At 43.0% G+C, this 13,981-nt stretch overlaps 1 protein-coding gene and 1 long non-coding RNA gene across 2 annotated transcripts; one reads left to right on the top strand and one right to left on the bottom strand.

The window, feature by feature from the left end:
• The first annotated feature begins 1,931 nt into the window (after positions 1-1,931).
• Positions 1,932-6,744, top strand: hopx (HOP homeobox). The gene is made up of 2 exons (XM_080841377.1): positions 1,932-2,314; positions 6,405-6,744. The coding sequence occupies exons 1-2, from the start codon at positions 2,165-2,167 to the stop codon at positions 6,480-6,482; spliced, it is 228 nt and encodes a 75-aa protein (XP_080697503.1). The 5' UTR covers positions 1,932-2,164; the 3' UTR covers positions 6,483-6,744.
• Positions 6,745-10,766: 4,022 nt separating this feature from the next.
• On the bottom strand, positions 10,767-13,800 carry LOC308367272. Its single transcript, XR_013968707.1, has 5 exons — positions 13,436-13,800; positions 12,390-12,515; positions 11,595-11,733; positions 11,253-11,387; positions 10,767-10,887 (listed from the first exon to the last, which is right to left on the bottom strand). It is a non-coding gene; the product is annotated as an uncharacterized lncRNA (long non-coding RNA).
• Between the last annotated feature and the right edge of the window lie 181 nt (positions 13,801-13,981).

Genomic DNA, 13,981 nt, shown 5'->3' with positions numbered 1-13,981 from the left:
CAGTGGATGGAGATAGGCTCAGAGCTGGGGGTGAACCTACACATTCTTATCTCTGATTATTTAGTTTAATCTAAAGTGACACTGGAGAATATTTAGAATTCCAGGGTCCATTACCACTGTAGCATTATTTAAATAATGCATATTATTGATACATCTTTCTCACCCAAAAATGCTGGATGATAATGATTAACCATGTTAATTCTCGGTTGTCTTTAATCTAACGCCCTCATAAAATAACCTCATGGGGCTATTCCAAATCTTACATCTTCCTCTTGTACTGTCCACTTAATTACTGCAGAGCTGTGTGGTGTGGTGTTATGGTAGGCCTACAGTGGGTAGCCTACACTGTAACACTGGAACATGACTGTGGCCCGTCAGACACAAAATGGCAGGGCAGATTTTTGGGGTAGTATGGGTAGGGGTTCATGTCTACAATTACAGACGCATTTGAAACACAAAAACATGGGGTGATGAGAATTGTTTGTGCCTCTAACTCCAAATATGTTTCTAGAGGTCCAGCAGGTGAGGTTCAGATTATGTGGTCTTCAGCATGTTTTGGATTGACATATACGATATACCCATATTTGTAGTCATTACTACAAGAGGGTGCATTTACCATGCCAAAGAGCTGTAATTACTCTGTCAGCTGCTGTTCTGAAGATGGATTGTGCACTTTAATATTTATTGCTTCTTAAAATGTATTTTCAAGTGGCAACACTCTAATACTAATATATCTAGTTATTAAAATGTGATAACAAATATGTATGGGAATATGGTTATATAATTTCGGAGAGGTTGGAATGAATATACAAATATATTAAATAAAAATATACTGTAGGTACTGTGGGAAACACAGGCTCATTGAATGCTATATGTTTATACCCAAGCTCACTGAATGGCACAATACATAATGTTAGGCTACTATCTTAATACAACTCTTCTGTTCTTTCACGTTATAAAACAAATTAAATTGGTATGTTATGGTGAGACAATAGTGGGTCCGGTTGCAGAGAAGACTTAAACGATCTATACGTTTTTCTGAAATGAATTCAATTCACTGTAAACACCATGTCAAACATCACAAGACAAACATAAGACTGAATTGAAACAGTCGCAGTGATGCTCAATCAAATTGCATCAGGAGACATTGTACAAACTCAATAAACATGATTGAAACTGCTCGGGTAAATGGCATGACCTTTATCTGACTTCCGCAAATGGCAATGGTTTACCACCAACATTATTACCTTTTACATAACAAAACATTTTACTCGAGACTTGCAGAACTTGTTTTATTGTAATCATCTCACATGGCATTACACAATGTGGTACAACAATCTGACAATGGGTTAAGAGAACTTTGCACTGCTAATACAGGCAATTACTGCCGACAGAAGAGATAAGTCCCTTTCAACCTTAGAATTTAGATATTCAAGAAATTATCTGTGGTAGCTGGTAGCTCATAGGTTAAGTGAAGAATAAGCCGACTGCTTACTGAATACTGACTGACAATATGTTTCTGATTTCCGATGAATAGCTGGCACAAGAATAACAAAGAATTGTACAGGATGTCAGACGTTAGTATACCTATCGCTGTTCATCTTTCACCGCAGCACACTCATAATGTCAACAACAAGTATGAGCATTTGTGGCAGTTGACAACAGCAGGCTGACAGGTAACAGTCAAAACGCTGAGGGGGTTTTAGTAGTAAGAAAGTTTATCTAATCCCTTAAGGAACATTGATTTATCTCTTCCTTGGCTGTTTTGCTTACACGCTAAAAACTACATGTGCATATGATGTTGCGTAAAGTTTAACTGACGTTTCTGTTTAGTGGAAATGGGTGGTTACTGTGTCACCCCCCTCCCCTCTCCATACACACACCCACCAACGTTTATTTGCAGCGCTGATCTTTCACACGGTCCACGCTGAGAAGGACTCACCCTACTACTTTTCAGCTTATTTCGTTGGCTACCGGCTGCCACTGCTTGGCGACTTTCTATTTGCTCTTTTCCACATCATTTCCTCGTGGACGCGGTTGTTTACTTGCAAACTCTGGTCATCATTTGCATGTGAACTTCGACTGAGTGCGATCTGCTGCTTCAATCAAGTACCGATTACAGCTTAAACCAGTACACTTCTAGAAAGAATACCAGAGAGGAAATATGGCTTCAGATATAGGCATTGGTTTAGAACTCGCAGATGATCAGATCAAAGTTTTGGAGGAGAATTTCACTAAAGTCACCAAGCATCCAGATGAGACGACGCTCATGCTGATTGCAGCAGAGTGCGGCTTGTCCGAGGAAGAAACCGCGGTGAGTGAACTACCACATTTCAGTATCGTTTAGTTAGGTATTTGTGTTGTTAAGGCGGGAACCTGTGGGCTATATTCAGAAAAATTCGCTCTCTGATGTTTTGTTATTTTCAGTGATGTTTCCTGAAGCCTCTGTTTCAAATATGTCTATGCGACACTTTCATTAGACATTTCGGTGATAGACCGTATGGACCGAGACTTATTTGCAAGTAGCCAAGCAGTTTTTTTCCTAGTGTTGGTCATGTTTGTCCACTTTACTCACAACTAATTAAAACTGATCTCCCAAATGTGGTGGTGACATATTTCGTGTCACTAATGCATTGAGAGTTCTGCAGTGCCTCACAGAAAACTCTATTCTGCACCACTGAACAAACACTATGTGTGTTTCAGAACCTCTCCTACCCTGCCAGGGAAGGCTGATGAATCGTTTGGGTATTGTAGACATATAAAGAGAATCTACCAGATAAAAAAGATAAATAGAACGTATTACAGTTAGGCAGTCAGACGAATGACAGGCTGAGCGCCACTGTTTCTCTGCCATTCTGACGTCGATGTCAACAGAGACAGCGAGGGAGTCGCGTGCGTTTACCACCGGTCACGCTTAAGCACGCACACCAAGAGGCGTCTCTTCTGCCTCGCAGTTCTCATGCCATTCCCACCGCGATGTTTCCAAAATAACAAGGTGACAAAGTTGTCGCCGGCTAATTTGTCAACATAACCTGACATAGGACATAAACAGTGTTTGTTGTGATGTGGTGAGTCATCTGTAGTGTCACATGCCTAAGTGGAGGTAATGTTGGGAGTGTGCGCTCAACTGAGTCATATGTGCCACACCTTTACCAGTTGGTTATCACATCAGGACTCTATGGTCCATTTCCACAGACGCATTAGATCACCGAGCAGCACCAACAGATGTGATGTACAGTATTCAATACAAAACATATAGTCTACAAAGCCTTCTAATGAAGTGTTGACTCACAACACTATATTACTGTTAAGGCCTATGATCTAACTCAGTGGTTAAGATGAAGTTGAAATAAAATCTCCACATGAAGAATTGTCCAAATATTAATTTCTGCCTTGGTGGACCTGCATATGTGTAAAGTCTGAACTAGTTGTTTATACATCAATATGTACTGGGTTAGGGTTAGGGTTAGGGTATCAATATGTACTGGGTTAGGGTTAGGGTTAGGGTATCAATATGTACTGGGTTAGGGTTAGGGTATCAATATGTACTGGGTTAGGGTTAGGGTTAGGGTATCAATATGTACTGGGTGTTGCTGACAAGATGACACATTGCAAATGATCCTGTAACAGCCACCAAAGAATAGGTATGAATATATTTCCAAGGCAAATTCTAGAGCGTGGTGCTGCTGTGTGTGAACAATGCATCCACCCCCTGTGTGTGTGTGTGTGTGTGTGTGTGTGTGTGTGTGTGTGTGTGTGTGTGCACAATGCATCCACCCCCTGTGTGTGTGTGTGTGTGTGTGTGTGTGTGTGTGTGTGTGTGTGTGTGCACAATGTATCCAGCCGATGGCCTGGAGCAGAGTGTGTGTTCCACTTTGTTTGAATACCGGGGTATGGAAGCATCTGGAAACAAATGTACGAGTGAACAGGGAGGTGACACACGGGGAACAAACCGGTTTAGCCAGATCATGCTCCTCAATAGTGAGAGAGAGACCACGAGTATGTCCATTGTGAATGCACAAAGGTGGGAGATGCCTGGCCAATTTAAACTGGGCAATAGAGCTTAGGGTGAGCTAGAGTTCCTGGGCTCTGCCAAAGAGCCTGCTAGCTCAGCTTGGTAAGAGGCTTGATTCACTGCTACCGTTGTCTATGGTTACTAGTGTTGGATAAAAACAAGTCTGAACAGTGAGGGTTCAACCTTAAAGGTGAGGGCTTGTTATGACTCAGATCTGAGCATCATGAGCAGTCCAACAGTGTCCAGAGACTTCATGTTGTGAGTCATAAGGCCTTACTCTCTGAGAGCTTGTCATTTGGGCAGTTGTGCACAAACTAAGAATCTAAGAGGATGTCCCAGATGATTCATTTCAAGCGCTCCAAAACACACTCATCACTGCTGCCTGGTGTGCGCTGGGGATCAAACAAATAATAACTGCCTCTTGTCACAACATCTATGTTATTTATTTATGAGACAGGTTAGATGTGCCTGATACAAAGTGTTTGAGGTGTGAATCACACAGCCTCTTTCAGATTTATTTTTTCTCCTTGTTCTGTGCGTGTTGCAGTTTCATTTGTTCAAGAAAAGTGTAACCCAAGAATAAAGGTGCAGGAATCTGTACATTTAATTTACCATCCATAGAAAAGCAGGCAGAGAGGGTCATGATGTGTACAGCACCCAGCTCTGGTTGCCCTGCGTTACGATAAGAGCACACAATAAGTGTCGGTTTGAAGAAAAAAACTAAAAATGTCAACCTCATTTTGAAGAAGTCTCTATACTGCAAAGCCTTATCAACATCAACAGTAAACCAAAACCTAAATGATTTTGTCGCAAAATGTTTCAGGGACTATTAAGAGGTCTAAGTTCACTGGCACCCAGTGATGGTGCTTGGTACAACCAACTCAGGCAACTGCCATTTGCACCAATGAGGGTCTTGAGAAAGGCATGGATGTTTAATGCAGGTATACTCGGACACCAGTTTTAAGAGCAGGGCTGCGCAGAATTGAGGGAAACAAATGATTCAGGATGGTCAGGACAGACACCTACACAGCAGACAGACACAGATGCAGGACAAGAATTCTCATACCTCATTTTCATACAGATTTCATACAGATTTTCTCAGTATCATATACCCAATGCAAATCTAAGGGAAAGTAGTGTGTGTGTGACATTAGCTTAAGGCTGTAGACACACCCCACTGGCACGCCCTCTCTTTGGCTTTTTCACATTTAGTCTGTTTTTCTTCTCCCTCCCTCTCCCTCTCCCCCTCTCTCTCTCCCTCTTTCTTTCTTCCTTTGACAGAGTACTGCTTCTGTTCCCTAGCCACAGAGGGGCCACTGTGCCCTCGCAGAGTGTTTTTCTCCTTTAGCCGTGGCCCGTTGTTTAGCACGGAGTTCTCAAACGAGGTGTTTGGGTTGACAGGAGCCCTTAAGCAGCGTCAGGGCCTGCTGTTGCCAGGGTCTCAGTCCCATTCAATATGCAACCATCAGCCACAAGAGATCTGCCTAAATCAGGGTGATGTCTGCACATAAAATAACGCAAAACACTTACTTAATTCTTCTTTTCAGCTGTGCAATGTGGTTTCAGTCATATCAACAAAACGAGAGAGCTCCAGACTTAATACCAAAATTATTTAAACAGACGTGCCTTTCATATATATCTCTAGAATTTGGGTCTGCTATTGATACCACACTGCCAGGGCATTCACTGCATGCTTTTTTTAACCAGACATTTCTTCCCACGAGACTTGCTTGTAATATGATAAAAATGTATTTAACTCTCAGCACCCACTGGATGTAGTTTGTGTCAAGCAAACTTGCAAAACTCACGACCCTTGCTCTTGAGAGAATATCTTGTGAATATCTCGTTGCCTCCACTTGAATCACATATGAAATTAAACCACACGGCTAGTTTATGCATCAAAGTGTGCTTTTTTCACCACAGTCATAAACTGCTTCCATCTCTGCGTCCATCTCCACACCCATTAGTCTTGATGTAATTCCTCACCATATAATGACATACCTAATGATTACAGATCTGTATAGCCCAGACTGTCCTAAAAACAACAGCCATAGCAAGGATGGCCTCCTCTTGTAATGACCCAGATAGACACCAAGGAGTAAAGGTAGTGAACTGATATCCCAGGGTTCTAAGAGTTAAATATCCTAGGGTTCTAAGAGTTAAATATCCCAGGGTTCTAAGAGTTAAATATCCCAGGGTTCTAAGAGTTAAATATCCTAGGGTTCTAAGAGTTAAATATCCCAGGGTTCTAAGAGTTAAATATCCCAGGGTTCTAAGAGTTAAATATCCCAGGGTTCTAAGAGTTAAATATCCCAGGGTTCTAAGAGTTCAAACAGCTTGAGGGCCTCAACCTTTCACTGATTTCCCGCCTATGACTTATCTCTTGCAGAAGTGGTTCAGGCTACGCAATGCCCTGTGGAGGCAGGCGGAGGGACTGCCAGCTGAGCTGGGATCAGTTAAGGACTGAGGAACAGGAATCCTCCTTCCTTTACCAAGAAAGAGCCCCATCTCTTCTGTCTCCATCTCCTCCACCGTCTCCGGGACAGCCCCCATCTCTTCTGTCTCCATCTTCCCCACCGTCTCCGGGACGGCGTCTATCTGGCCTTTGCTGCCAAGAAGCGTACCCCCCCCCCCCCCCACACCGAAATGTTTTATATCAGAGTCGAATATGCTAAATGTGAAGTGTACGTTAGTCACATTTGTGTTGTGTTATTTTATTTAGATTTGTTTTGTGCTAATATTACGTTTACATAAATAAAATATATTCAGTCTTTCTATTTGTTTTATGGATTTCTGATGGGTGGTTTGAAAATTGACACACAAGCACATTGTCTCTCTCTTTCTCTGTGTGTGTGTGTGTGCGTGGGTGTGTGTGTGTGCGTGTGTGTGTATCGGGGAGGAAGGGGGGGGGGGGGGTAGATGAGGGGGTGGGAGTCTAAAGTAGTTGAGGGATACCTTTTATTTTGACGGTTACAGTAACTCTGGGTTAAGTACCAAACTAGGCCAATAAGGGCAGCACTGTTCAAAGGCAAAGGAAAGAGAGACAATTGATCAGGAACACTATGGGTATGATGTGGATCAATAAAAGAAGCAGTGGGAAACTGACGGTGTACGAATAGAATTGAAAGATTAAGGAAAGAAGCAACAGAGAAGCCAACAATGAAACATTGGGTGCCAGAATACACAAAAACTCCAAGCTGAATGAGCCCTAGACACCCTGTCGCTGCCAAATGTGAGGACCCTGCCTGATGTGAGTCCGCCGCTGCCTGATGTGAGTCCGCATGCGCAAACACAAACGGTTTACGGCAGAAGGCTCAGGAGCAAACTATCCAAGACGTGCATGCTCATACATGGTTTAATATCAACGTATCTGGCTTCTCTTAACGCATAATGTAGGTTTATTTAACGTAGTGTTTTATAATTTTGTCAACGGTTTACAGCATAAGGCTCAGTGTCAACATATGGGGCTATGTTGTATTACTGTTACTAGTAGGCTAATGAATGCACTGCTTAACTAATAATTCAATAAACATGAAGCTTAACATCATAAACCTTGGTGGATTTCAAACGTAAACAAATGCGCTTGTCATTCCCTAATAATTCAATAAACATGAAGCTTAACATCATAAACCTTGGTGGATTTCAAACGTAAACAAATGCTCTTGTCATTCCACTTCATGCTGTAGCCTACACCACCAGCATTACCTGGCTCGTTGTACTACAATAGTGTCGCAAAGTTTGCGCATGCGGACTCACATCAGGCAGGTCCTCACATTTGGCAGCTACACACCCAACCAACCAATATTTCTTGTTCTGAGAAATGTAAAGATGGAAAAACTTCTCACAAGCTTGTTACTGTGGTATGCTCTCAACACAGGTACATGTGTCTTTTTCTTCTTCCCGTTTGACTGGGGTGTGAGGTAAAACAAACATGTTTACTTTTAAAGAAACCCCAATGAAGGGAGTGTTGTTAGAGAGAGCCTAAAAGGACTGTTGCCCAACTGGCTGGTAAATATGCTTTCAGAGTTAAAGGGGAAAAAAACGTCATGTGCCCAGATGCAGCTGTGTTCCCTGCTGCAAATTAAAAAAAGAGAAAAAATTCAAACCAGAAGCAACTGATGAAAATTCTTGAGCTTCTCTGTTGGGTGTGTCAGTGTTTGTCCCCGTGCACTTCTAACACTGAGTGCTTGACACACTCCTTACTCACATTGATTTGCATAATGATGACAGTCATGGGAACTGCATAGCACCAACAACACATAAACAAAACAAATAACCCTTCACCCAAAAGACCTCAGCTGTTGATGCCTAGTACTTAAAAAAAGAATAAATTGTTTTCAAAACATGCTTAACGTTGTGTCATTAGCCTAGTGTTATCACGGGTGAACTGGAGTTCATTGCAGTAAATGGGCCTCCAGGCTGACAGACTCATGGTTTTGTGTACAGAATTATAATGGGCAAGGGGATTGTCTGTTGCCACGGCGAAATCCGCAGACATCCAAGGAATTTGTCACCCTGCGATTTAAGGAAGGCGGAGAGCAAATTAACTGACTAACCAGTCCGTTGGGATATCTCTGCTGCTGCTTAGAGCAGACGGTCACTGAAGACCCTTTTTCTGTTAACTTGATTCAAGAGCTGAAGCGGGACTAGCAAAACATGCCATGCTGTGGTCACTGATCCACATTACAGTTGACTCTCACTCACAGACTGGTTAACTTTATTGAACTTTTGGCAGCAGAGGCGACTGTTTCCAAACAGGAGGACTCCTTGGGCTAGCGAGGGCTCTCATGACTCATTCGCTTCCGAAGAAACCAGTCAACAAAAATGTACGGAGCTCTCTTCCATAATTGAAGATGATTGTCTCCTAAACACATGAGTGGGTTTTTGCTTTGAAGGCATAAGGCCAGTGCAAATTTCCATTTGGTAATAGGAAATGTATTTACATGGGAATTTGCATGGATTGTGGAACACAGGAAAACCATCTGGTGCACAGATTAGATTGGAAAACAGGAACTTAGGACATCTCCTCCCCCCTTGGATTCCAAACCATTTGTTATTATGGCCAGTTTGATCAGACGGAAGTGATGTGGAGCTTTTGAGTACCATTCACTCTACGTAAACTAAGCATTTTTACTAGCATTTACTGTATGTACAGGCTAAAAACAAAGAAGTCAATAGCAATATGTTGATCATTTCCATCATACCTGTTTGTTAATGCGCTTCCACCAAAACCAAAGCTGTGACGGGCCTCCCTCTTGGTGCGCTGTTGATGTCGCAAACTGCTGTTACGGTAAGTGCTACATAACCAGTGAACCCCTTCATGGGCAAAAGCCCCATGGGAGCACTTCCCATGGAAACACTAGTACATATCCACGCTGTGGTTACTGATTACTGAACCGCTTGTGTTTAAATATCTGACTGTGACAATGTCCACCAATACCACTGACCAGTTGGGGCATGATGAACCTTAGCGCAGGTCATGATCATTATTGGCTGATCCCGGATTAAATCAATTCAATTCAATTCAATTTTATTTGTATAGCGCCATAACAATACAATTGCCTCTCGGCGCTTAACAGAGCCCAGAGCCTGAACCCCCTTAGTGCATGCACAACGGCAACAGGGGCAAGAAAAAACTCCCTGTTAGGCAGGAAGAAACCTTGAGCAGAACCACGGCACATAAGGGGGGACCCATCTGCTTGAGGTCGGCCGGGTGGAGACAGGAAGGTGGGACGGGGGGAAGGGGGGAAGGGGAAGGGTAGTGTGGCAGAAGGGGAAAGGAAGCAACAGGGGCAATACACAGCCAGCATTTGGTCACTGGACATATGTGTACATACATCTGGTGGTAAATACATGATACAGACAAGACCAGATTACTGTGGCAATAGGGTTTGGTGCCGGATTTTTATCAAGGTCTGGCCCTTGCGGCCAATCCTTTCCTGGATCCCTCCAGCCAGCAGTTCCCCCTGCCCCCAAACAGCATAACACAGCACAGCCACAGTCCACCTCCTGTTCCTCCTGCCCCCAAACAGCATAACACAGCACACCCACAGTCCATCTCCTGTGGGGATCTAAATCCTATCAACCCTTCGATGCACGGCCTCCGCCATCCACCTACTGTTCACATGCACTGCCAGTGAAACCTGGATTACAGCGGGATTGGAGTTCAGACTGTAACCTCCGGAGGCAAAGGCTCTTGAACTTCAGACAGCCTTTAAAGTCAGCAAGCAACAATGGGTCTAACAGAGGGAGTGAATAGGCGTTTTGGAAAATGCCGCTTTGAATCCAGTGTTGTAATGTTATCGTACAGCCTTGATCAACTGAACCAGCAACAACTGGACAAGACAGCTTAAAAGGACCGCAAAGCAGATCGTTTTATAGTATCTCGTTCACAGATTTGAGGGATTGTAGCAGTCTCTTTCGGAGAGTAATACTCAAAGGTAATGAATGGGAAAACATCACTGGCGGTAAGCGCGCCCCCATTGGTTTGGCTGCATGCTAAAGACAATGTAATACATCAGTTTCCTTTGACAAGACAGGAAGGAGAGCTCCAAGTAAAAGTCTGAGGGACCAGATTACAAAAGCAGAGAAGAAAAGAACGACAGTGCTATCCTGGAGGTCCTCATGTTTTATGGATGTGAAGGGAGACACTTCAGACTGTTCTTTGTACTCTTCTCAGAGAGCTTTTATTTCACTCTTTAACCACACCCTTTTTCTCTGTTTTCTTTTTTGCATTTTGATAGTACAAGTGCTCTTCACAAGGCGTCCATTATTACGTCCTTTGGAGGAAGGTAGCCCTTGGATAGCAGTTTGGGCAATGACAGCTCTGTGATCCGAGGACTGGCCTTGGCTTTCATTGCACCCTTCGACACCTGCAGATAATAATAATAATAATTAATTTTATTTTTAATGCACTTTTCATTCAAAAGAATCTCAGAGTGCCTACATATTAGAGACTAACTATAATAATACAATCAAATTCAAATTAAAATGTAATTGTTAACATAAGCATAACATTTAACACAAGGCCAAAAATGCCTTCCTGAATAATAAAGTTTTAAGTCCAGCTTTAAAGGAGTCTAGCGTCAGATGTCGGCAACACCACCCATTAGGTCTTCCAAAATGAAACATCCATATTCAGTTATACGTTATACGTATATTCAGACTTAATGTCAAACCAGGGGAAAAAAAGACAAACATTTTCCTTGTCATGAATCCTCTTATTTTTGTCACTTACCAGCCAAATAGGCTGCTCTTGATGTCCTCTGTCATAGAACATCGTATCCTCTCTTTTTCTGGCCAAAGCCAGCAGATCCAGCCTCGATGTGGTCTGTGCACTTTTAGCCGTCTGCGAGATGTGTGTCTCCACGGTCTAACAGAACACCAAACACAGACACACTCTGACACAGTGCATGTCTTTTATAAACACACATGTTCTGTGAGTGACACTTAACCAAAGTACCTGTCACAGTAAGACTATGTTTAAGGAAGTCACATCCTCATTGTTATCGTTGCTGTTTGCATGGTGTGCACTTCCAGGTCATAAATAGAGCTCCGCTCACAGCGAGGGTTGTCTCACCTTGTTGCTCTGGAAACTAGGATGGTTGGTTTTGGGACTGGCCAGCTGTCTGAGGCGTGGCGAGACGTAAGCAGTCTTGACTTTGGGGTCGAAGTGCCAGATCGGACAGCTGTGCTCACACCAGGTTGTGTGAGGATACCTGTGTGTTTGTGTGTGTGTGTGTGTGTGTGGGGGGGGGGGGGTGTCACAAAAGAGAAGTCTGAGGTTGCTGTTCCTGCAACGGTCTACCACCATTTCCATGGTGGGGTACACGATTCTGTTGCTGCTGAACCTCTACGGCTCCATCTGACCACTAACCCAGCCTCTGGTGGGCTACGAGAGCTCCATCTGACCACTAACCCAGCCTCTGGTGGGCTACGAGAGCTCCATCTGACCACTAACCCAGCCTCTGGTGGGCTACGAGAGCTCCATCTGACCACTAACCCAGCCTCTGGTGGGCTACGAGAGCTCCATCTGACCACTAACCCAGCCTCTGGTGGGCTACGAGGACCCCGAGCTTGTCCCTGTGAAACCCGAGTCCAAATACGCAGAGTGGTGATTTCAGATTTATAAAAAGACTTCCGAGGCAGTCTGCAAACGTCTCCGGGGGCATGTGCCTTAGACAATGGAGCCTATTGTCTTGGCAGTCAGTCCTCACTCCCCCTACTAGCTACTGAAATAACAGATGTCAAAATATTGGCTTCCTACTCTGTTGGGGTTAAATTTAGACATGACCCTGCCCAGTCGCTTTGAAATGATTTGGCTGTATTTTGTCAGCAGGATAAGAAGCACATTTCCACGGCACAACCCCCGTACCTAATTTCCTGGGAGCTGGTGGATCTCCTCTTGGGTGTTGATAGGTGGACAATGTGTTCGTACTGGGCCGCCTTGCAGGAAGAACGCAACATCCTCCTAGGGGGGAGATGCTCTTCCTCTTTGCTTCTATAAAAAAGGAGAGATTGGAGCACAAGAATGTCTTAAGACTGGAGGACAGATGCCTCTACTGAATGATTATATTTGAATACAATTTTGAGTTCTCTACCTGGTGTATGACTTCTCTGAATCTTTGCCACACTGTCTAGCCTTAGGATAAAACAACTTAAACATACTTCAAGCAACCTTTCAAACACATACTGTACGTGCTGGAGCTTCTGTTGATGACACATTCCTCAACTACAGGAAACTCTGAAGTAAAAGACTATAAACATCACAGCTGTTTGCATATTATACTGACACTATTAATACAGAGATGCTGTCAATTGATGCCGGTTGCATGTTAATGGTTACACTCATTATACAAAAAAGCTTTGGGTGCTGTACACAGCTCTCTCACCAGTGGCATTGCTATTTGAACATCTGTCTTAGCATGTCTAGTTTACAGTAATGAGGAACGAGCAGCCTCATTTATTTTTCTTCATTTATTAATACATTATTCAATGCACATGGTAGCCTCCTTCTGTCTCACCATTTACTGATGAAGTAACAGAGAGAGAGCAAAGAAGTATCTGCCTCTCTCTGGAATTGGGAACATTTCATAAAGCATTGCAATGATCATTATTTTAAAAGTTGATGTGAGGTTTGTTTCCTTATTGGCCCCAGACCTTTTCTAATAACATATACTGACATCCACATATGGCCATTTTTATTCATGATGCATTCAATTACATAATAATATAGGTATAGTTAAGGTTTGGATACAAATCATGTGCTAAATGACTAAATGTAAATGTAAGGTATTTAGCTTACACTTTTGTCCAAAGCGAGTTTCAAACTGCACTATGCAAAATATTTAATGTACCATGAATATACACTCACACACATACTGCACACACTCACACATACTGCACATACACACCCATTACCTGGTCCGATGAAGTCTGTTTAATCCCGAAAAGTCTTTCTTGGGCTGTGCCAGTGCTGAGAGTCTCGCTGTGGGTGCTGCATTCAGAGCATTGAAGGACACTGGCCATATTGGCTCTTGGTTGCCCCATCGCACATACCTGTTAAGATAATAAAATGGCTTGCTCACTTGTGACAAATTCACACAAGATTACTTACACAAAGTCGACATGAGGTGATTTAAAGGCCATGGACTCCTCTACACAAATGAATAAATGCACACCGGTATTTAAAGAAATCCAAAGCATATTTAAAGGAACATACCATGGAATGGTGATCCAAATTGTTTTAGAGTCTTTGGGTTGGGAAAGTTCCAGAACTCTACTGAAGTGAGCCATGGTTCATTTGAATACTGACACTTAAAAAGGAGGATCCTGACAGTTTACAATAGAAAGGTAGAAATGTTGTCAATCATTCCTACAAATGACTTCTGTTAAGTCTACCTGTATGTAAAACATTATTAATTTGAAAAGGCAACATTATATGACAAAGGCCTATGACAAATCTAT

This window comes from Sprattus sprattus (assembly GCF_963457725.1).
Source record: "Sprattus sprattus genome assembly, chromosome: 6".
In the NCBI taxonomy this organism is placed as follows: Eukaryota; Metazoa; Chordata; class Actinopteri; order Clupeiformes; family Clupeidae; genus Sprattus; species Sprattus sprattus.
The sequence above is the reverse complement of the archived record's forward strand: the minus strand, read 5'-3'. Positions and strand labels throughout refer to the sequence as shown.